The sequence below is a fragment of the Hemiscyllium ocellatum genome, chromosome 8 (genome assembly GCF_020745735.1).
Source record: "Hemiscyllium ocellatum isolate sHemOce1 chromosome 8, sHemOce1.pat.X.cur, whole genome shotgun sequence".
In the NCBI taxonomy this organism is placed as follows: domain Eukaryota; kingdom Metazoa; phylum Chordata; class Chondrichthyes; order Orectolobiformes; family Hemiscylliidae; genus Hemiscyllium; species Hemiscyllium ocellatum.
Genome location: NC_083408.1, coordinates 72497563 through 72521281, shown reverse-complemented (window position 1 = coordinate 72521281; position 23719 = coordinate 72497563). Strand labels below are relative to the sequence as shown.

Genomic DNA, 23719 nt, shown 5'->3' with positions numbered 1-23719 from the left:
TTTGGCCTGCTGATCCCACAGCTGAAGACGACAAATGTTGGCAGTATTCTTGACTCAGTCAATTTTTGTTAGGTATACAGATGAATCTCGATTATCCAGCAAGATTACAAGGTCCTGATGTTTGGCTAAACTGTATTAGCCAGCATTCGATTATCCGACGAAATACGCTCTGCCCGTGCCGTTCAGATAATCAAGGTTCCTCTGTGTACATAGTGAAACATTGCACTTCTTGGGTAAGTTCCGATCCCAAAAATGCTAATGCAACTTGGGTTTTGTCTAGCAAATGGGATTACAGTTTAAAACATGTTGTAAAATTGCAGAAAATATTTTGTACTTCCATTGTACACATTTTCTTAAAAAAAGCCGTGACCAAGTATTTTCCGGTTCATGCTCATTTCATTCATTTTAAACACACAAAGAAAAATAATGAACTTAATAAAGAAAGTGCATACAATCTCAGGCTGGGTAACACTATTACACACGTCTCCATTTTATTGTCCCCACCAAAAAGTTTAAAAACTCAACACCTCTTTTGGACACTTGGTTTCTTCAGGTAGGTGTCTTCAGTTCGTATCTTTTGTAACTTGGTACGTTATTGCCACTTGTTTAAATATTTGGTAGATGGTAATTATATTTCTGCTTGAAGTACTTCTTGCTTTCCATGGATGGAGGTATATTGCTGCTGGTAAGTTGTGGTAAGTACTGCAACTATACAAAAGAGTATAGAGGGGGGAAAAAAAAACAATCAAGGGAACAATAAACAACAACTAATTTCTGATGCATTTAGTTAACATTTAGAGCACTTTTTAAAATCAAAACCTATTCTTGGGAAGGAGAAGTCATAACTCATTCTTATTTTGTTTGGCAGTTTTAAGTAGTATAATATTTAACAATAAATATTTGTATCATCACACAAATATTCGAATTAGGAACTGAGTGGCCATTTGATAAGATGATCCTGGCTAATCTGATTACTCCATCTTCCCCCAACCCCTTACTGGTCAGATGCCTTTGCATTAAAAATATTCAGATGTTTCCTCAAAAGGTGGTAGAAGATTCCCAAACTGCTGGAGGAGAAACATTTTCTCATTTGTCTTAAGTGGACACCCTTATTAAATAGTTACCCCTCGCTCTAGAATTCTCCCAGGAATTGAAACAGCTTTTCAGTCAAGATCTTGCATATTTCAATCAAGTCCCCTCATAAGACAACCCACACATTACTCTAGTAAATCTTTTCAGAAATGCTTCTAACACACTTGTATCCTTCCTTAAAAGAGGACACCAATATTGTACCACAGTACTTCAGATGGAGTCTCACCAATGATCTATATAACTAAAGCATAACATCCCTACTTTTGGGTCTAATCCCTCTACAATCAACAATAACAATAACTAATCTCTGGTGAATTATAAAGCAGGACACGCAGAATTCTCTGCACTCCATAGCTTTGCAGTCTCTTGCTACTTAAATTTTTTATTCTTCCTGTCAAAATGGATAATTTCCACATATATACTGCATTTGTTAGATCTTTAACTACTCATTTCATCTATTAATATCCCTCTGTGGCCTTCTCATAGCTGCTTTGCATATTGCTTGCCTACTTTTGCCTTTATAAATAGGTTGAGCAACTATATCTTCAATTCCTTTATGCAAGTCATTTATATGCATTGTAACAGCACTGATCAAAGCAGTACATAACTGGTTATTTCTTTCCACACAAAAATTATCCATTTATGCAAACACTTGATTTCCTGTTAACTAGGCAATCTTAATTTACGCTAATGATGTGCTTTTTTTCTCAGTAATAAGCCTTGATATGGTATCTTATCAAATGCCTTCTGGAAATCTAAACAGTGAACATCTATCTATAATGGATGTCCTTCTGAGAACTCAAATTGATTGGTTGAATATAACGTCCTTTTCTCAAATCCTGTTGACTCTGCCTGATTATTTTGAACTTTAAGTGCCCTCTCATCACTTTCTTTAATAATAGAATCATAGAGATGTATTGCACGGAAACGCACCCTGTGGTCCAACTCAATCATGCTGACCAGATATTCTAAATTAATCTAGTCCTATTTGCCAGCAGTTGGCCCATATCACTCTAAACCCTTCCTGTTCATGTACCTTTCCAGATGCCTTTTAAAAGTTGTAATTGTACTAGCCTCAACCATTGCCTCTAGCAGCTCATTCCATACACTTACACTTTGCGCAAAAAAGTTGCTGCTTAAGTCCCTTTTAAATTTTTCCCCTCTCACCCTAAACTTATGCCCTCTAATTCTAGACTCCCCCATCCCAGGGAAAAGACCTTATCCATGTTCCTCATGATTTTATAAACTTCTATAAGGACATCCCTCAGCCACTGAAGCTACAGGGAAAATGGCCCCAGCCTACATAGATCAAACCCTCCAATCCTGGCAACATCTTGTAAATCTTTTGAGTTTCACAACATCCTTCCTATAGGAGGGAGACCAGAATTGCACGCAATATTCCAACAGTGGCCTAACCAATGTCCTGTACAGTCATAACATGATCTTTCAACTCCTATACTCAATGCCCTGACCAATAAAGGAAAGCATACTAAACATCTTCTTTGCTATCCTGTCTACCTATGACTCAATTTTTTAAGGAATAATAGTTTCTAATAATTTTCTCTATTGCAGATAGTTCTTACATTCTGGCTCTGCGTTTTTAAATAAAGTTGTTAGAAGGGATAAGGACAGTTTAAGAAATAAAAATAATTCAGGATCTAAAATTACCATACCTTTGAAATATTTTGCTTTCAGACATGAATGGTTGCTAGAACACTGCAGAGAGTGTGTTGAGAATCAACCATCTCACATTAAATATCACATACACTGTGTGTGATATGTCTATACTAATGATTGAGTGTGTAACAAATTGATCATTACCTATAGGAAGTTAAATTATTTTCACATTTTTAAAATTGCTTTAAAAACCTGATATTTAGAAGCAACTGTCTCTCCCAGATCTTTTGTGGAAACATGATCCAAACATCCTAAAACATGACAATGAAACCTTAAACACAATCTTATATATAAACCAAGATATTAGAAAAACTAATAGATTTGGAGTCTGAATCAAAAGGATCAATTACCTCCTGCATTTGAGTGTATTGGGACAGATTTTGTCAAACTAATGATGTCTGAATAATGTATGTTTAGTTATACATATGTTGTCTGGCAGTGTGAAAATACACTGAACTGCAATCCGTCACACGATTTTGGTCAATTTGGAAAGCCCATACGAGGAGCAAAACAATGGTACATCATTCTTAACTTTCTATGGCATGGTCTAACAGGTAATTGATGTGTAAATGCACCAATTACCTAAAATACAGAATATTTATGTCTTGTAATTAACTGTGCAAATGCACTGATAATACTTGATAATTGCTAATGTTTGTCTATCAACCTCTTATTCAGAAAATGAGCAAGTGTAACATTTCTTTGTCTAATTTTCAGATTGTGAATTGTAACTTTTCCTTATGATTTTTTGTTTGATCCAATTTTGTTCTTCCCCCACTCCTTTCTTATACCCATCATTACAATAAATTCTTCAACCTTTGTAGCATTCTTCTCTAATTCTCAATCCTTAAGTCTCATTGTTTGCTGTGGCCTGAGTTGTCCTGTTGATATTACCATCAAGTCTAATTAATACGGTATGCTATGAGATGCACAGTTTCTATTAAATCTGGCCAATTATTTGTTAAAACATTACTAGCTTTTCCTCAACTGCATCAATTATATTATTTGAATACTATGAGATGATAAACTGAAGCTTCATTCACTTTTACTTTTAAAACCGATATTAATAATTTCTTGGTACTTTTTGTCACAGTGCGAGAGATTTTTCACAATCTGACAATTAGACAAAGAAATGTTACACTTGCTCATTTTCTGAATAAGAGGTTGATTGACAAACATTAGCAATTATCAAGTTAAAAGGGCACGTGCACAGTTAATTACAAGATAAAATGATTGTCCGTGTTGCCGAAATAACAATCACTTTGGTTTCTGAATGGCAGTGTTACTTAAAACAACTTTATTTCCTCAATTCATTTTACTACATATCTACTTACTGCTGGAGCATTTCTACGTGGTGGTTTCACACGCCTTTTCAGAGCTTTTTGCTTGCTCATTTCCAGTTCTTTTCTGAGACTGTCAAAGTACGGATGATCCAACAACTGTTCACAGTTTAGACGAGCAGCTGGATCCATATGTAAACACCCCTATGTGTATAAATTAGAATGAATATTGGTTCTGCATACAGATAATCAACACATGCCCATCTGTTTCTTCCCCATGTCCACTTCATTTCAGGAGTTAAAATACTGTCTTCATATATTGATTTTTTTTTTGTAGGTTAAAGAAATTTCTTTGAAATTTTGTAGGTTAAAGAAAAAAAATTTTTCTTAAAGAAATTTCATTCCAATATCACTAACACAAACAAATTGTTCTCCAGCTGTCATACTATAAAAAATAAGTAAATTTAGGATTTAATTGAGCATCTTAGAAGGCACAGTTAAAACTGTGGGACTTGGGCAAATGGTTACCCACTTATTTCATCCAGCTGAGGATATATTCAAAGACTGATCATACAATGCTGTGGAGCTAAATATTTCTCCTTGAATTAAACTTTCTGTAATTAGGCCAGTCATTGACAATATAGCCTCACTGCTTGGAAGAAAAAGGTGAAGTGCACTGTTTACATGTATAAAATATATATTTTGTCAGCTACTCTATTGTTAAAGTAATAATTGGTGGAAAATTCATAATTATTAAAGTGTTCAAATTAATTTTAGTATTGTACAGTAATTGCATTCAAAGTTACTCCTGACACCTGACTGAGCAATTATGGTTTGATTCAATGTCATAAGTTTTTCAGGGAGTTAAAAGAAACTGAATTGCCAGAGTCTGGAATTAGTTGAAAATTGTTCTTTCTGACCATGGATGTCTTGTGAACTTTTTTCTTTTATTATGGGAAAAAAGTATTTTTTAATTAGAGTGCAGTAAGAATGGAATTGGCATAAACTTTGTATCTGAACTGAAAACCATCAGTTTATATACCAAATGGTGTCTGGCTTAACTGGATACACTGGAAACAACCAGACTACTGGCTATTTTAGATACGATAAATAGTAATAAGTGATTAATGATCTCTTGGCAGAGATCCACTGGGGAAGAGTGATTTATTAATGTGGGATTTCACATGCTGTTTTTGAGTGAGAAACGAACTGAAATTAATGTCTCAATGCTGTGATTCCGTTCGCCGAGCTGAGAATTTGTGTTGCTGACGTTTCGTCCCCTGTCTAGGTGACATCCTCAGTGCTTGGTAACCTCCTGAGAAGCGCTTCTGTGATGTTTCCTCTGGTATTTGATGTCACCTAGATGGGACGAAACGTCTGCAACACAAATTCCCAGCTCGGCAAACAGAACCACAACAACGAACACCCGAGCTACAAATCCTCTCACAAATTTGGAATTAATGTCTCAAGCTTAAAGGCAATTGCAAAGCAGTGAAGGTAGAGTTCACTCAAGTAAGCTGGTAGAAAAAGCCATGGCAGACATTTGTGAAGAAATTTTATACTTTTACATAGCATCAGAAAGAAAAGACTGACTGATAAACTGCAGTTACCCAAGGTTAATAATGGTATCACAATGAAAGAAAACAAAATAAAATGTTTCAGAGTAGGCCAGGAAGTTTGGAAAAATTCTGGAAACTAGCAAAGGAATATTAAATCCCTATCTTCTGTATTATGAGTAAACCTATATTCTTGCAGAAGCATTCATATTTTTATAAAAAAAAGGGAGCAGCTGATGTAAACAGGATAAAATTGAAGAATTAACGTGAAACCAGGAAATGATAGAGGATCTAAATAATAGTAGAAAAGAAAGGGAGAGGAATGTCAAACCATCATAATCACAAAAATAAGTGTACAAGCTAAACAAATGGGACTTAGGCTGAGAATCTGTGAGTTGATGACTACCATTCTTGGATTTAAAAAGAATGTGAATTAATTGTAGTATTCCTAAATTTCTCAATTTTGGAAGTGAATTGAAAAACTGCAGATATAATGCAAGTAAAGCAGAGTTACCATTTCAGATTGGAACCTTCCTTTAATACCTTCTGCCCATCAGATGAATAATATTTTATGAGTGTATATGAGGGCCATATGTTCCAAAGATTGGCAGATTGCATTAAAATAACATTCAGCTGTCAGCAACAATCAAGATTCTGACTGTACCTAATCAAGTTGTATTTGCAAAAGTTGCAACAATATCCAATATTATATGTGATTCTGTAGTTGGTCAGCATTTACTGAATATTAGAGTATGCAGAGATAGAAATGACATGCACAAACACTATGCTTGTTTCAATTCAGCAAAATAAATATTGGCCATTTACCAATTCAGTCAGTGACCTTAATTAGATTAGATTACTTACAGTGTGGAAACAGGCCCTTCGGCCCAACAAGTCCACACCGACCCGCCGAAGCGACAACCCACCCATACCCCTACATATACCCCTTACCTAACACTACGGGCAATTTAGCATGGCCAATTCACCTGACCCGCACATCTTTGGACTGTGGGAGGAAACCGGAGCACCCGGAGGAAACCCACGCAGACACGGGGAGAACGTGCAAACTCCACACAGTCAGTCGCCTGAGGCGGGAATTGAACCCAGGTCCCTGGCGCTGTGAGGCAGCAGTGCTAACCACTGTGCCACCGTTCATTTCTCCTCTGACCAGAGTCAACCTGCCTGGTTTGAATTTTAAACAAAGCCTGGCATTTAACAGTCAATCATCATTAAAGAAGTCTTTCTGACAAAACTCTTCAGATGCTGCTAGATTTAGTAATATTTCCTACATTTTTTATTTTTATTTCAAATTTACAAGGTCTGCAGAACTTGGATTTTGAGTACATGTAATATCCCTATTCAAAAAAAAAGAGACAAAGCAGGAAACTAGGCCTGCACCTAGAGCTGAGCACCTCTACCAACAAAGAGGATAAAGAGAAACCAGAAGATAGTGTATTTGGATTTCCGAAAGTAATTAATTAAGGCACCATCTCAAAAGTTACATTACAAGATGAGATCATGATTTTGGGATGAAGTAAGTATGGATAGATCAGCTTACACCAGGAAGGCATCAGGATAAATAGATCATTTTCAAGTTGGCAACTTAACTCAAGTGCCGCAGGCATCAGTGCTTGGTCCGCATCTATTTACAATTTATATTCATGACTTGGATGAAGGGATCTGTACTAGAGTTAAATTTGTTGATGAGGCAAAGATGGGAAAACGGGTTGTGATAACAATCAAGGAGTATGCAAAAGAATACAGGTGGCTTAAGTGATTTAGCTAAAAGTTGGCAGATGGTATTTCATGTGGGAAAATGAGAGCTTATCCACTTTGAAATAGAAGAGCAAATAATTTAATGCAGGGATTTATAGAATGTTGTGGCAGAGGCATCTGGGTGGCCTTGTATGTAACAGACAAAATGTTAAAAGCAAGTAATTAGGGAGGGAAATAGAAATGTTGACATTTATTGCAATGGGGATGGGGTATAAATGTAAGGAAGTCTTGCAACTGTGCGCATGGTTTTGATGAGACTGCAACTATGAATACTGTATAATGTTTTAATATAAGGAGTGACATGCCTGCAGTTCACAGAAGATTTACCAGGTCAGTTCCTGGGATTAAGGGTTATGTGGAAACGTTGAGTATGTTGGCTTGTTTGTGATGGAGTTTAGAACAATGAAAGATAATCTTGTTGAAATATATGATAGAGGCAATATTTTTCTTTGAGATGTGGTTTTGTAACAAGGCAATGTAGTTTCAGAATGCAGATGAAAAGAAATTTCTTAAGTACTGTTAATCTTTGCAATTATCTAACTTTGAATACTTCAGTCATTGCATATATTCAAGCCTGTAACAGACAGGTTCTTGAATTATAGGAGAAAAAATATTAGGGAGAACAAAGCAAAGGTGAGCTATAGCCAAGACCAGATCAGTCATAATACTGAATGCTGGAGCTCCTACATCTTTCGTTATGTTTTGACTAAAAAAGCATATATTCATAAAAATGGTCCATAGATCTATAAGAACCGTGGATTTCGGAACCAGATTATTGGTCTGCACTGATGAATTAAGAGAATAGCTTGCCAAGATCATAGGCACCTCATATCTAATGCATTGACATAGGAGCTGGGAGTAGACCATTCACCCCATTGATCCTGCTTAGTCATTCACTGTGACCATGTCTAATCATCTACTTTAATGTATTTCTCCCCATAATAGCCCCGTATTCCTCTTAGAAATCTGTCAACCTCTATTTTAAACTACTCAAAGACTATGTTTCTGCAGCCAGCTGGAGCAGAGAATTCCAAAGATTCACAACCTTAAAGTAAAAACAAGTTATCCTTGTCACGGTTCTAATGGGTTCTCCTTTATTTCCAGTCTTCCCCAACAAAGCAACAAGTAATCTGTATGTCTACTGCCTATTGTTTAAGTATTTTGTTGATTTCAATGAGATCATTCTTCGAAACTCTGGAGAAAACATGCCCAGTTTGCCCAATCTATTCTCAGATCAATCCCGCCATCCTGGGAACAAGTCTGGTGAACGTTTGTTGCACTCCCTCAATGACAATAATATCCTTCCTAAGGTAGGCAGACGAAAACTGTGTATGGTCCTTTAGATGCAGAATAATAATAATAAAAAAAACTCTACTCAAATTGTCTTACAATAATATGACATTAGCATTCATAATTGCTTACTGCATCTACATTAGCTTTCAGTGACTAGTTGACAACAACTCCTGGGTCTCTTTGTACATCTACATTTTCTCACCTCTTGTCATTTCAAAAATGCACTGCATGTCTATTCTGCCTATCAGAGTGGATAACCTCACATTTTTCCACATTAATCTTCATCTGGTGTTTTTCTCCCCTCAGTCAATAAGTCTTTCCAAATCCTTGTGAAGTCATTTCCATCTTTGTCGCAGCATGCATTTTCACCTTGCTTCGAACTTGGAAATATTACATTAGCGCCGTACATGCAAATAATTCACAGATATTGTGAACAGGTGATGTTTAAGTGCTGATCAGCGTGATATCTCGCTTATCACAAATGCCAATGCATGAGTGACCCATTTATTTATACTCTGCTTACTGTCAATCCTTAATCCATGCCAGTACATTATCTCTTAAGCCACATGCTTTACTTTTGCTAATCACCCTATGTCTGGGACTTTACCAAAAGTCTTCTGAAAAGTCAAGCATACATTTTTCCACCAACCCGCTTCTATCATTTCATAACATCATTTAAAAATAACCAGTAGGTTTTCACACACGATGTTCCGTTCACAAAATCATGCCTGAATAAATTATCATCCAAATGTTCATTTATCATATCCTTTTTGATAAGGGGTGGCTCACTGCCTCACCCAGGTTCAATTCCAGCCTCGGGTGACTGTCTGTATGGAGTTTGTACATTCTCCCTGTTTCTGTGTGCGTTTCCTCCGGGTGGTCCGGTTTCTTCCCACAATCCAAAGATGTGCAGGTCAGGTGAATTGGCCATGTTAAATTGCCCATAGTGTTAGGTGCATTAGTTAGGGGTAAATGTGGAGGGGTGGGTTACTCTTCAGTGGGTCAATGTGGACTTGTTGGGCTAAAGGGCCTGTCTCCATACTGTAGGGAGTCTAAGTTGTATAATCATTTCTCGCACTTTTCCTAATAATGATAAGGCTAACAAGTAAGTAGTTCCTGATTTTCTTTCTTTCTTCTTAAATATTGGGGTGACATACACTACTTTCCAACATACAGAAACTATTCCAGAATCTACAGAATTTCACCAAGGAATTCATTATCTCCATAGCTACCTCTTTCAACATTCTAGGTCCCCATATCCAAATAATTGACAAATTTTGTGAACAACTGCAGTCAGAATGATACCTCACTAGTCACAGTCCAGTATGACATAATTGCTGCAAGTTTCACTTCAAGCCACTCACCATCTTAACTTGGATGGCAACTGTCATTCCTGGCCGCTAATATAAATACCCCCAGGTGGAAATGATTTATTTTATTTGCCTCATCAAAGTCTTTTTAAAGACTTTATCACATCATTTATCAATGCAAATAGCCATGCAGCCAATTTATATCCCTTATATAACGTCTTTTATCATTCAGATGATTTTTACCCCTAACTTTTTATTCAATAATGTACATTGTCTTAGAGGGTGTAAAGGTATTTTTTACTGCTAAATGTATAACAATATACTCACCTACTTGGCTAATTAATGTGCAACACAAACAGAACTCACCTTCATTAATCCAAGAGCATGTTGTGAAATATTTGAAAACTTCATTTCTAAAGGTTCCTGGAGAGAAAATAAGTTCCAGTTACACTGACACTATTCAAACAGTGTAGAAAAATTAGATTTTCAAATGTTGCACTTTGCTACAAAACAAATGTAAGAAATAGGGAATAGTAGTCATAATCGGGGTCCCAATTGCAAATGTAAAGTTTCTGCATAAAATAGCTGTTTTTCCTTAGGTTTCCTCTGATGGCTGTGGCAGGCACCTACAATATTCCAAACCCAAGCTCTGGTTTGTTTTAAGCAGAAATCCCAGTAGGCAGGAAAGCCTGCCATTTGTATCTAATGCATTCCTAATGTTGAAAGTTTAGGCAGAGTCAAAGGCCCATTTACACAAAAGAGAGGGCCAGAAAATCAAAAATTCAGATCACAATGTTCAAACTATGAACAATCCATTTGTATTGTTACAAATCCAAATTCTGCTTTCCTAGAATAACATAATGCCATTACCACCATATCAGGCACTGGTATGCTGACTCCACTGAAGAACTGGTTTGAACTGAAGACTTGTTGATGCCGAGGAATCAAATCCCCTGTATGAAATCAAGATACAATAGTTGTTACTGAACCCTTAATGGGTATATTAAGATTACAATGTGTCATTGAGTGCACAAAGTCACACTGAACAATACAAATAATCATAAAACATTTTGTGCTTCTAGGATACAATGTGAAACTGGCAAACAATCTAATCTCCACAATTAACTCTGAATGGACTTTTAGTCTGTGCGTATTTAACCATTAAATTCAAAGACAAAGGAAACCAATTTGACCTGTATTTAATCCAAGTATGCCACTCAAACTGCAGAGCAATTACACCATGTAGCCTTAAAATAATTCACTTTGGCAACAGAATAATATGTTTATGTTTAATGTTCCTGATAGTAAAAGAAGTGCATCTGATGGCAAATATGTGCAGTGCCAAGTCAGCTCCACCAGTAAATATACTCAATCACCTGTGGCATTAAACACAAGGAATGAAAAGCAATTATAGTCTTCAAATGACAGAGCTGAGTTCCCATTTTACAAGTGTTGCATCCTGTAGTTATATTTGTATTATACATTTCCCTCACAGTGGAATATGTAATTATATAATAATAAGTTTAAATAGACACTTGCATTTGCAAATACAGAGGTTGGAAGCTACTTAGAATGAAATAGACAAATTGTTGACATCAGTAATAAAATTGAGGATATAGCTACATTGTGTTTTAGAAATCAATGTGTCAGAAGGCCTCACTGGATGAACATAATTTATCAATCTTATTGACATAACAACTTTGATTTAATTATTATATTAAAAAATATCAACTCTGATTCTCCAACACAGATATTCCATTGTGAAGATATTGCCTGTTCCACAATTCTTGCACACCCTCTGGCTAAAGAGGTTTTTTTCTTATCTCTGTTCCAAAGGGTTTTCCCTTTACTCTGAGGAAGTGCCCTCAGGTCCTTGTCTCTCCTGCCAATGGAAACATCTTCCCAACATCCACTTTGTCCAGACAATTCAATACTCTAAGTTTATATCAAATTCCCCCTCCTCCTTCTAAACTCCATCGATTATAGTTCCAGAGTCCTTAAGTGTTCCTCATACGTTATACCTTTCATTCCGGGGATCATTCTTGTGAACCTCCTCTGGACCCGCTCCAAGGCCAGTACATCCTTCTTGAGGTAAGGGGCCCAAAATTGCTCACAATACTCTAAATATAGTCTGACCAGAGCCTTATAAAACCTCAGAAGTATATCTCTGCTCTTATATTCTAGTCCCCTTGAAGTGAATAACCTCATTGTAGTTGCCTAACTAACTACTGACTCAACCTGCAAGTTTACCTTAAAAGAAATCTGGACTAGGACTCCCAAGTCCCTTTGTACTTCAGATTTCTGAATTTTCTCCTCATTTAAAAAATAATCCATGATTGTGTCCTTCTGACCAAAGTACATGAGCTCTTTCCCACACTATATTAGATTAGATTAGATTACTTACACAGTGTGGAAACAGGCCCTTCGGCCCAACAAGTCCACACTGACCCACTGAAGCGCAACCCACCCATACCCCTAACCTAACAGTACGGGCAATTTAGCATGGCCAATTTACCTGACCTGCACATCTTTTTGGACTGTGGGAGGAAACCGGAGTACCCAGAGGAAACCCACGCAGACACAGGGAGAACGTGCAAACTCCACACAGTCAGTCGCCTGAGGCGGGAATTGAATCCGGGTTTTGGCGCTGTGAGGCAGCAGTATTTTATCTGACATTTCTTTGCCCATTCTCCTAACTTGTCTATATCTTTCTGCAGCCTTGCTATCTCCCCAATACTACCTTATGGTCCACCTAGCTTTATATCATCTACAAACTTAGCCAAAATGCCCTCAGTTCCTTCATCCAGACCATTAATGTATAAAGTGAGAAGTTGTGGTCCCACCACTGACACTTCTGGCTGGTCCCACTAGTCAGTGGCCGCCATCCTGAGAAGACCATGCCTTCAGTTAACTATGCCCATGTTTTCGAAGTACTCCTTTACCTTGTGATCTCTATCCTTTTAAAACTCTCTATAAAAACAGCCCATCAAAGCTATTAGATATTGCTTCTAGTCACTCCTTTGACTGTCAATTTTTGTTCTCTATGCTGCTATGAAATGCTTGGGATTAATTTCATATGTTAGGTATGCTGTAAATTTAAATACATTTGTTTGTCATCATAAGTTATTTAAATCTTTTCCAAATTATTTAATGAAAAGCCTTACAGTAAAATTGCATCTTCCATGATGACAGGATGTCCCAAAGTACTCTACAGCCAATTAGTCATTTTGAAATATGGTTAGGTTGTAATGTCGCAGCAAATTTATAAACAGCAAACTCCCACAAACAAAGTGTGATACTAATTGCATAGTAATTGTTAGTAATGTTGATTGAGGTAGAAACATTTGCAAAGAAACCTTGCAGGACTCTTGCTTTTCTTCAAAATAGTGTCAGGATCTAATTGAGACAGCAGGAAAGCACCTCCAATCGTGTGGCACTTCCTTAATACTGCATTGGAGTGTCAGCTCTTGATTCTCATATCAACTCTCTGGAGTGGAACAGAACCCACAGCCTTCTGACTTAGAGATGAGAATGCAACCAATGGAGTAGTTGGCAACACCTAAATGTAAAAGAATCCTATACTCCTAAAATGCAAATTAGCTTTTTTGTAAATTTACTAATGATTATTTGATTCCTTTAGAAATTCATTTGGACTTAAATGAAAGGAGTGCAATTTCTAATATTTCCAATATGGTACCCACCTAGTGTTTTTCTAATCAGATAAAGCTGATCAACATCTGATTTTCCTGGCCACAAGGGGGCTCCAAATAACAATTCTGCAAAAAGGCAGCCGATTGCCCAAACATCCACTGGAGGGCCATATTGTGTATCCCCAACCAACAGCTCTGGGGCGCGATACCAACGAGTTGCTACGTAATCTGTGTAGTAATCTTCTGGACCAGCTACAAAATAAAATGTGAAACTAGAAAATGCTGAATGACCTCGGGCAGCCAAAGCTTACTTTAATAGGAAGATTACAAAAAAACACACAGAACCGCGGATGCAGGAAATCAAGCAAAATCTGAAATTGCTGGAAAAATTCAATTATAGAATCCTAACAGTGTGGAAACAGACCATTCAGCCCATCAGGTCCACACCAACCCACAAAAGACCATCCCACCAACACTCACCCCTCATCCTATCCTAACCCTATATTCCCTGCAGACACGGGGAGAATGTGAAAACTCCACAAAGACAGTCGCCCGAGGCTGGAATCAAACCCAGGTCCCTGGTGCTGTGAGGCAGTAGTGCTAACCACTGAGCCACCGTGCCGCCCTAACTCACTTTGTTCTGAAAAAGGGTCACTGGACCCAAAATGTTAATGCTGCTTGCTCCCACAGATACTGCCACACATGCGTTTTTCCAACAAGTTTTGATTTTGTTTAATGGGAGGATATACTATTTTAACAAAACCAATGATCTGTATGTAGGTTTGCTCGCTGAGCTGGAAGGTTTGTTTTCAGACGTTTTGTCACCATATGACTATCCTATCTACCTGCGACTCCACTTTCAAGGAGCTATGAACCTGCACTCCAAGGTCTCTTTGTTCAGCAACACTCCCTAGGACCTTACCATTAAGTATATAAGTCCTGCTAAGATTTGCTTTTTCAAAATGCAGCACCTTGCATTTATCTGAATTAAACTCCATCTGACACTTCTCAGCCCATTGGCCCATCTTGTCAAGATCCTGTTGTAATCTGAGGTAACCCCCTTCACTGTCCACTACACCTCAAATTTTGGTGTCATCTGCAAACTTATTAACTGTACCTCTTATGCTCACATCCAAATCATTTATGTAAATGACAAAAAGTAGAGGACCCAGCACTTGTGGGACTCCACTGGTCATAGGCCTCCAGTCTGAAAAACAACCGTCCATCACCACCCTCTGTCTTCTACCTTTGAGCCATTCTGTATCCAAATGACTAGTTCTCCCTGTATTCCATGAGATCTAACCTTGTTAACCAGTCTCCCATGGGGAACCTTGTCGAACGCCGTACTGAAGGCCATATAGATCACATCTACTGCACTGCCCTCATCAATCCTCTTTGTTACTTCTTCAAAAAACTCAATCAAGTTTGTGAGACATGATTTCCCATGCACAAAGCCATGTTGACTATCCCTAATCAGTCTTTGCCTTTCCAAATACATGTACATCCTGTCCCTCAGGATTCCCTCCAACAACTAGCCTACCACCTCAGGCTCACTGGTCTATAGTTCCCTGGCTTGTCCTTACCGCCCTTCTTAAACAGTGGCACCACGTTAGCCAATCTCCAGTCTTCCGGCACCTCCTTACAAGATTTAAAATAAAGTAATAGAAAGATTAGAAGAGAGTTGAGAATTTCATTTTATTCTAAAAGATGTTGGTGATAATTGCAAATTTTTGCTTGTATTATAATGAACTCCTAAATTGTTATGATATATAACAACTCAATTGTTATCTTCAATTTATGCATACAATCTATTGAAACAGTTACTTTCTTTTAGTTATCAGCATGGTAATGCCACTCAAGGATTGCTACAGAATTGCCATAAATCTTATCATTGGTAATACTAACCATTAGATATCTGTTGAAAATATAGGATATTCACTTACTTAATATCCTGGCAAAACCAAAATCACAAAGTTTAATGATGTGATGTTTTGTAATTAAGATATTTTCTGGTTTTACATCCCTATGTATACACTGCAAAGATATAAAATAAAAATTAATAAATTAATTCATCAAAATAAAGGCCATTACTACACAAATGTATATATTCAATATCTGAAACTGGCCAAAGGCATTTGAGTAATGCTTAAAACACCGCGATATAACTATCCATTATTAACCTAGCAAATGCTCAATTGAAACATTTACCTTTCAAAGTAGTTTTAATCTTTCATTGCTCAATATCAGTACTCTTTTTAAACTTTAAACCGAAGATGCAGCAGTTTTTAAAATATCAAAGTTCAAAAATGCTAAACAGTTGCAAGAATAACAAAAATATGCTTGGCTAGAAATTTAGTTCTTATTTATCTTATAAATTGTAATCCTGATATAATAAAAGACATCTGGAAAAAGACTACTGAAAACTTTTAGATTAGATTAGATTAGATTACTTACAGTGTGGAAACAGGCCCTTCGGCCCAACAAGTCCACACCGACCCGCCGAAGCACAACACACCCATGCCCCTACATTTACCCCTTACCTAACACTACGGGCAATTTAGCACGGCCAATTCACCTGACCCGCACATCTTTGGATTGTGGGAGGAAACCGGAGCACCCGGAGGAAACCCATGCAGACACGGGGAGAACGTGCAAACTCCACACAGTCAGTCGCCTGAGTCGGGAATTGAACCCGGGTCTCAGGCGCTGTGAGGCAGCAGTGCTAACCACTGTGCCACCGTGCCGCCCACAAATGGGAGAATTCCAATAACAATGCAGATTCAACCCATTTTTAATTATATCCCTACAGCCTCTCAGAAATTTGTTATTTTAACATATTACTATTTATTTCCTACTACTTGTAATGTTTTACCATTTGATTAATTGGGAAAGTTGAAAATCAATCCAAAAGGACCTAGAATTGCAGCCATTTGCAAAACTTGATTGCAAGCTAGTAAAATTTCAAATCTGGTAATATTACATAAAAATATTTCCCTAAAAGATTCCATATATTTATCTTACAATATGGTAAACTACAGGTCGTTTTACCAGTTCACTTTATTGAGTAAAATGTATTTTTTCAGCTGAGAAAAACAGAGGGTACGAATTTACCCTGTAATGTATACCTTAGCCATATAATGACCTAAATATATACCTTCCATTTAAATATGTATCTTCCATTTAAAGTCACTTATATTCAAGCTATGCTTTACACAGATAAAAGATTTAGACTGCTGAGTCAAAGATTGAAACAAATTAATGGCCTGTTTAGTTTGATTGATTTTACAGCGTATCTGTTCACAATGCTAAATCATGACTACTCCTATACCCCTATTGACACCAGTCAGATCTGTATTGGGAGAAGTATCTGTGCAAGTGCAAGGTGACATCAATATCTCTGTGAACACAACGGGCAAGCAGCAAAGACAGATACCACAGGAAAAGCTTCAGTGCCTGCATGATAAAGGGGGAGATTTTCAAAATCGCAACCATCAGTCAAAACTCTTGAGCATGCCCATAATGGGCTTTGTTACTGAGCCAAATATATTTAATGATAACTGCTTTCTTCACTTTCCCTTATTCCATTTCACATTATGTAAAGGGATCGAGTTGTTTTACACATCAGAGTTTCCATACTAATAGACTTCCAATCAACTGAAAGCCAGTGTTATTGTTTTTTGCAGCTGTGTGATTATATGGACAGCATCATCTTTCTGACAGGTACTGCAACATCTTCCACCTCATCGTAGTGTTGATAAATGACCAATCAAATGTAAAATATCAAAAGTGATTTAAGAATTTAGTGTATTGAGGAAGTGATTTCTTTAAAAGCCAGGCTTTGGTCTAAAAGAGGATTGGACATGCTGGCATATTCCATATACAGTATATTTAATTAGAGTCATAGAGATGTACAGTACGGAAACAGACCCTTCGGTCCAACGTGTCTATGCTGACCAGATATCTTAACCTAATCTAGTCCACCCCTCTAAACCCTTCCTATTATATATCCATCCAGGCGCCTTTTAAATACTGCATTTGAACCAGCCTCCACCACTTCCTCTGGCAGCTCATTCCATAAATGCACCACCCTCTCTAATTGTAGTATATGAATCTAACTAAAGGTTTAAACATTCTCAAAATGAATCAGTGTTATAAATACTGTATATTGGTGCACTATTTGTGAATTATAAAATACTTTGTATATAAAAGCACCAGTGAGCTTACATTGTGCTTATGGCAAAAGTTCACAGCTTGCAGTGTTTGCCACGTAATTCTCCTCACTAAGTGATCTGGTACCCTAAGAAAAGGAAAAGCATGATACAGATTAAATATGTTTCATTTCTTTTCTAACTATAGTAGTGATGACAAATTTGGCTCAAAAACTTGGTAATGAATAATACACAAAGTAAAATCACAAACAATAAATATTAAAGAAATTTGAATCCACTTTAATATGCATGAGAATATGGGAGACCTGATTTTCCAGGTTTTATAAAATGTACCAAGAATGGAAATACACATAAATCTAACACAAAGCCCGTTACTGGAGGGGCAAGTGCTTAAATTGGGAATTATTCTGTAGCCTCCGTGGTCTGCATTGATTCATGTAATAACATTCATTATTAATTGAGGATCCAATTAAATATTCACAATAAGAACATAGCTCACAACAGTAAGTCAAGACCAGACGGATGCAGAAAACTAATACGTCCTGCAGAGTTGATGCTCGTCACATATGCTGACTCAAGTCAGTAATGGTTTCTCAACTGAAATACTATATCCCAGATGTGATTTAAATCACATATGAAATATTCAAACATGTAGGGTAGTCATGCTATTCGTAAAAGCAGTGTTGTAAAAACTCGAGAAAAATAACAATCTTTTCTACCAAATACTTACTTGTTCAGTGCATTTACTACTTGAAATACAAAGTGATAAAGAACCAATTTACATTTGTTTTTCATGGAATTTTGCAGCATAAATTAAATCGTATTTGTTTATTTTGTATTATACATCAAAAAGCTATCCACTTAAAGTACAGCTTTGGGGTTTTCAAAGGATCTGCTAACAAAATTGTTATTTCCGTCAAATGATTTAGATTATGAAGAGCCACATTATTAATCCATTTTTTGGTTAGCATAATTCTGAAGAAGAAAAGTTAGCAACTAAAGCTCAACTCGTCTGGCAGCAGAGTGGCTCACTGGTTAGCACTGCTGTCTCTCAGCTCCAGGGACCCGGATTCGATTTCAGCTTCAGGTGGCTGTCTGAGTGTGTGGAGTTTGCACATGCTCCCTATTTCCGCGTGGGTTTCCTCTGGGTGCTCTGGTTTCCTCCCACAGTCCAAAGATGTGCAGGTTAAGTGGATTGGCCATGCTAAATTGCCCAAAGTGTCTAGGGATGTGCAGGGTAGGCGGCTTAGTCACGGAAAATGCAGGTTAAATGGATGGGGTAACAAAGGTAGGTCCAGGTAGGATGCTCTTTGGAGGGTTGATGTGGACTCTGTGGGCTGAATTGCCTGCTTACACATTGTAGACATTCTATGATTCTATTTCTCATTGCCAAGAATAAATCAGTGCCATAAATCAGAAAATCAGAGCAATCAAACTTGGAATGCTATGTTCCGCTTCTACGCATCTCAGGTGATTTGTGTAGGATACACTCAATGTTACTTACCCTGTGGGGTATCGGTTCAATTCATCTAACACGGTGTGATCACAGTACTCAAAAACTAAGTGAAGCCTTCGTTTTCTTCTGAACACCTCAATCAAGTTGACAAGATTGGCATGTTTGAGTTGCTGAAAAATAAAATGTAATTTTGAGAGATTTACATGCATTATGCAATGCAAACTCTGCCCTTTGCCATGGGTTTTAGATAGTTCCTTCATTTTGTAGTATTAAACAGGATCATAAGCCATCTGGAGTTGTAGATATAAGGATCGTGTGAGTACAAGTTAAATTATCAATGAACCTGGACTAATTATTGATATAGCTGGAGCTTTGTAGAATAAAATTGCCATAGTCTTACCAGGCCATAGAACTGTGCTCTCATAAGAGAGACATAAATGTTGGTGGTTTAGCCTGAAGGTCACTAAACTTCAGGCAAAGGGAGAGGCTAAGGAGAGTCCTTCATGGTAAACTCAGCAGTGCAGGAATTGAACCATGATGTTGTGAACCAGCTGTCCAGCTAACTGAGCTAAATGACCCCCAGTAAAGCCACCGATAGTCCTACCAGATTGTCAGGCTTTTCTCTCAGTAGGGAGAGATGACTAGTGGTGGTTTAATCCAAGGGTCAAAAATTGTACAGAGAAAAATAAAAATCAAACCTTTGCTTATCTGAAGCTGGTGAAAGTCCTTTATTGATTCAGTATGAACAAACCAAAGAGCGTCAATTTAGCTCAAGAAAGTGAACTAAATTTAAAAATATAAAAATGTAAATATATGGCACTGATCACTTTGATCAGTAGTGGCGTCTTTAATAACTCAAATCAAACTGAAATGTGAGAAACTGGAATTGTAAAATCTGATTTCCTACATCAATATTTACTACAGATTATTTGCTGAATGAATACTTCCAATGATAATTGTCTTGGACTGAAAGCAACTCAGTTTCCACTTACCCACACTTTTGCACAGTTGAGGACATTTCACACCTTGAACAGGAAGTCTTAATGGGGAGCAGTTAATCATACAAAAGAACATAAGAGAGTGGAACAGGAGTAAGTGATTCAGCCCATTTAGCCTGATCCACCATTCATTGCGATCGCGACTGATCTCATCCGGGCCTCAATTCCACTTTCTTGCCCACTTTCCATACACAACTCTTCAACCCATTGACAGATTTTCGATTAGTAATCTCAAGTTTACTCAATGACCCAGCATCCATCATACTCTGAGCAAGTGAATTTCACAGATTTATAACCCTTCGAGAGAAATAATATCTGCTCATCACTGTTACCCCTTAACCTTAAACTATGACCTCTCATTCGAGATTGTCCCATGGGGGAAGCATTCTCTCCAAATATACTTTGTCAATCTCCTTTAGCATCTTACATAGAGATGTACAGCATGGAAACAAACCCTTCGGTCCAACTCGTCCATACCGACCAGATATCCCAAACCAATCTCGTCCCACTGCCAGCACCCGGCCCATATCCCTCCAAACCTTTCCTATTCATATACCTATCCAAATACCTTTTCAATGTTGCGATTGTACCAGCTTCCACTACTTCCTCCGGCAGCTCATTCCATACACATACCACCCTCTGTGTGAAAAAGTTGCCCCTTAGGTCTCTTTTATATAGAACATAGAACATAGAAAGAAACAGCGCAGTACAGGCCCTTCGGCCCTCGATGTTGCGCCAACCGAATCCTACCTAACCTACACTAGCCCAATAACTTCCAAATGCCTATCCAATGCCCGCTTAAATGACCATAAAGGAGAGTTCACCACTGCTACTGGCAGGGCATTCCATGAACTCACAACCCGCTGTGTAAAGAATCTACCCCTAACATCTGTCCTATACCTACCACCCCTTAATTTAAAGCTGTGTCCCCTAGTAACACCTAACTCCATTAGCGGTAAAAGGTTCTCAGTGTCGACCCTATCTAAACCCCTAATCATCTTATACACCTCTATCAAATCTCCCCTAAACCTTCTCTTCTCCAATGGGAACAGCCCCAAGTGCCTCAGCCTTTCCTCATAAGATTTTCCTACCATTCCAGGCAACATCGTGGTAAACCTCCTCTGCACTCGTTCCAATGCCTCCACATCCTTCCTATAGTATGGCGACCAAAACTGCACACAATACTCCAGATGAGGCCGCACCAGAGTCTTATACAGTTGCAACATGACCTCAGGACTCCGGAACTCAATTCCTCTACCAATAAAGCCCAGTACACCATATGCCTTCCTCACAGCACTATTTACCTGGGTGGCAACTTTCAGAGATCTGTGTACATGGACACCAAGATCCCTCTGCTCATCCACACTACCAAGTAGCCTACCATTAGCCCAGTAATCCATCTTCTTGTTACTCCTACCAAAGTGAATGACTTCACACTTAGCTACATTGAATTCCATTTGCCACATTTCTGCCCAGCTCTGCAACTTATCTATATCCCGCTGTAACCTACCACTTCCTTCCTCACTATCCACAACTCCACCGACTTTTGTGTCATCCGCAAACTTGCTTACCCAGCTTTCAAGCCCTTCCTCTAGATCATTTATAAAGATAACAAAAAGCAATGGTCCCAAAACAGATCCTTGTGGTACACCGCTAGTAACTGCACTCCAAGATGAACATAGTCCATCAACTACTACCCTCTGTCTCCTTCCAGCCAGCCAATTCCTAATCCAAACCTCTAATGTATCCTCAATGCCATACCTCCGTAGTTTTAGCATTAGCCTACCATGGGGAACCTTATCGAACGCCTTACTAAAATCCATATACACAACATCTACTGCTTTACCCTCGTCCACTTCCTTAGTCACCTTCTCAAAGAACTCAATAAGGTTTGTGAGGCACGACCTGCCCTTCACAAAACCATGCTGGCTATCCTTGATCACGTTATTCCTATCCAGATGTTCATAAATCTTATCCCTTACCATTCTCTCTAAGACTTTGCCCACCACTGAAGTCAGACTCACTGGCCTATAGTTACTAGGGCTATTCCTACTCCCTTTCTTGAACAAGGGGACCACATTCGCTATCCTCCAGTCCTCTGGTACTATTCCCGTTGACAATGACGACATAAAAATCCAGGCTAATGGCTCTGCTATCTCCCCCCTAGCTTCCCATAGGATCCTAGGGTAAATGCCATCAGGCCCAGGAGACTTATCTATTTTCATCCTCTCCAATATTCCCAGAACCTCTTCCCTGCATATTTCCAGGCCATCCATTCTAATCATTTGTGACTCCATATTCACATCAGCAACAGTGTCCTGTTCCTGAGTGAATACTGATGAAAAGTATTGATTTAGTGTCTCTCCAATCTCCTCCACCTCCACACACAACTTCCCACTACTATCCTTGACTGGACCGATACCTACCCTAGTCATCCTTTTATTCCTGACATACCTATAGAAAGCCTTTGGGTTTTCCCTAATCCTACCAGCTAAAGACTTTTCATGTCCCCTTCTCGCATCTCTTAGCTCTCTCTTTAGATCCTTCCTGGCTACCTTATAACTCTCTATCGCCCCAACTGAACCTTCATGCCTCATCTTTACATATGCTGCCTTCTTCGCTTTCACAAGGGATTCCAATTCCTTACTAAACCACGGCTGCCTCACAAGGCCCTTTACACCATGCCTGACTGGTACATACTTATCGAGGACACGTAGTAGCTGCTCCTTGAACAATCCCCACATCTCATTAGTGTTCTTCTCTTGAAGCCTGTTTTTCCAATCCACACATCCTAAGTCATGCCTCACTGCATCATAATTTCCCTGCCCCCAGCTATAACTCTTGCCCTGCGGCGCACACTTATCCCTCTCCATCACTAAAGTAAAAGTCACCGAGTTGTGGTCACTGTCCCCGAAGTGCTCACCTACCTCCAAGTCTAACACCTGGCCTGGTTCATTACCTAGAACCAAATCCAGTATAGCCTCACCTCTTGTTGGCCTGTCTACATATTGTGTCAGGAAACCCTCCTGCACACATTGGACAAACACCGACCCATCTAATGAACTCGAGCTATAGCTCTCCCAGTCAATATCTGGGAAGTTAAAGTCCCCCATAACAACCACCCTGCTATCTTCACTCTTTTCCTGAATCATCCTCGCAATATTATCCTCTACTTCTCTAGGACTATTAGGAGGCCTGTAGTAAACACCTAACAGGGTGACCTCACCTTTCCTATTTCTAACCTCAGCCCAAACTACCTCAGATGGCAAGTCCTTTTCCATCGTCCATTCCACTGCTGTAATACTATCTTTGACAAGTAATGCCACACCTCCCCCTTTTTTACCCCCATGTCTGATCCTACTAAAACATTTAAATCCTGGAACCTGCAACAGCCATTCTTGTCCCTGTTCTACCCACGTCTCTGTAATGGCCACAACATCGAAGTCCCAGGTACCAACCCAC

The 23719-nt window shown here is 38.4% G+C and overlaps 1 protein-coding gene across 1 annotated transcript in view; it reads right to left on the bottom strand.

Annotated features, from left to right (window-relative positions):
- Positions 1–386: 386 nt before the first annotated feature.
- Positions 387–23719, bottom strand: part of cdkl1 (cyclin dependent kinase like 1 (CDC2 related kinase)) — a 38060-nt gene continuing 14727 nt past the window's right edge. The window contains exons 2-9 of the mRNA XM_060828457.1: positions 19308–19429; positions 17859–17931; positions 15578–15668; positions 13686–13886; positions 10855–10937; positions 10351–10407; positions 4104–4253; positions 387–708 (exon numbers count right to left, since the gene is read on the bottom strand). Of these exons, the coding sequence (XP_060684440.1) occupies positions 607–708; positions 4104–4253; positions 10351–10407; positions 10855–10937; positions 13686–13886; positions 15578–15668; positions 17859–17931; positions 19308–19429 (879 nt within the window). The 3' untranslated portion in view covers positions 387–606. The remainder of the gene's footprint in view (positions 709–4103; positions 4254–10350; positions 10408–10854; positions 10938–13685; positions 13887–15577; positions 15669–17858; positions 17932–19307; positions 19430–23719) is intronic.